Source organism: Aplysia californica, unplaced genomic scaffold (genome assembly GCF_000002075.1).
Source record: "Aplysia californica isolate F4 #8 unplaced genomic scaffold, AplCal3.0 scaffold00234, whole genome shotgun sequence".
In the NCBI taxonomy this organism is placed as follows: Eukaryota; Metazoa; Mollusca; class Gastropoda; order Aplysiida; family Aplysiidae; genus Aplysia; species Aplysia californica.
Window position 1 is genome coordinate 637844 of NW_004797504.1, and position 1668 is coordinate 639511.

Genomic DNA, 1668 nt, shown 5'->3' on the forward strand with positions numbered 1-1668 from the left:
GGATCCCTTTGCCTTCAGGATATCATAGCTTTTTTTTAGTATACACACTTATTGGTGGAGATTTTTAAAACAACCCAAGATAGGGTGGCAGATATACGAATAGGAAGAGGCAGAGTAGAGAGATATAAACAGACCTTCCAGAACGGATTTAAGACAGGAACGAGCATCTCTGTAACGTGAAAGGCTAACTATTTACTGCGGAGACTCATTCTGTTTCTCTCTTGTTTCTCAATTGAATTTACCTTTACCAGCCTATGAATTCTACGAAGGTCTCCGGAATTAATAAAATCATGTTGTTGTTTTTTTTACTCTTGAAAATAGTTACAGAAGATCAACACTGTCTACAGTACTCTAAGCCCCCCCCCCCTTCCTCCCTAATTTTCCCTTGTCATTGAAAGAAGAAAAGAAACAGCAAATTAATTTTTAATGTGGTTTTAGAATTTTCTTTATTCTTTCAGAGTACAACCCGAGGATCGAAGAGCTATCAAGACCAGTGAGGGTCTGTGGCGAGTGGTGTGGCAAAAGGTTCTGTTGTTCTAACTATCTTTGTCGAAAAGAGACTCCTATATTCATAGCAGTCAAAAAGTCAATTAGGCTTATGAACAAAGATGATGCCAGTAACTCCACATGCCCCAAAACTTACGAGCGCTAGATTCCACCGCGCCGAGACACTCATGCGTTTAAATTAATTTTCTAGGACAGCCCAGAGGGATGATGGTAAGAAATGTAAAGCACTCTTGAATTTGAAACTTCAACTTTAGCATTTTTTAAGCTAAAAAAAACAACCCAGGCCGCCCACCGGCTGTCATCCTTTGAGTTGTACATACGATAAAAACAGTTCCTGAGAAACTTAATTTTACCCCACCAAAAGAAGAGAAATAAAATATAAGTGGGTTTGATTCCGGAGTGAGGATTTATGTAGAAATGACAGTAACGAGGCGGCGTGGATACAGAACAAACATGTTCATACTAGAGGCATAAGTACAAAATAGAATGCTTTTTACAATACTTTTGCTTCTCGTGGAAGGAGAAAAAAATATTTTCGTCAATATTACCTAAATAATAGTTTTGCTGACGTAAAGGAAAAGATCTAACATGTGCTGATGTGCCATGGTTTCACTGAATGTCCTCATGTGATTGTAATATTGGTATGTCAAAGAAAAATCTTCCTTGTGTAGTGGGACCAGTTTTCTTGTGTTTATGGAATGGGTTTGTTTTTGGGGTTTTTTTGGGTTGTTTTTTTTTTTTTTGGGGGGGGGTGGTTCTTGTGTGGCCTACTCCTAGAAAGTATTTAATATCGTCAACGTGTAGCGCCCAGAGCTTATACTTGTATAGGATGGGGCGCTTTGTAAATGCAATTTAATATTATTAATTATCATTAGTAGTAGTAGTAGTATTTAAGGGTCTTGAACATCTAGCTCTCCCTGGAAAAATTGAGAACAAGCGCGGCAGGGGTAGGACCAGAACAACATAGTTAGGGAACCTAAACAAATGGGTAACAGGGAAAGATCAGGGAAACGTAGCTTTTTTTTGAGAGCATCCTAGCAAAGAAATGAATGGGGAACCATGTTCGCCGATGTCTGTCGCAGATCTGGCACTGGATGAATGAATGAATGATTATTATGATGATGATGATGATGATGATGATGATGATGATGATGATGATAA

At 38.5% G+C, this 1668-nt stretch overlaps 1 protein-coding gene across 1 annotated transcript in view; it reads left to right on the forward strand.

Moving 5' to 3' along the window:
- LOC101862654 overlaps nucleotides 1-1668 on the forward strand; it is a gene marked incomplete in the record, with an annotated part of 70242 nt that overhangs the window by 8791 nt on the left and 59783 nt on the right. The window contains 1 exon segment of the mRNA XM_035970200.1: nucleotides 459-525. Coding sequence (XP_035826093.1) covers nucleotides 459-525 — 67 coding nt within the window.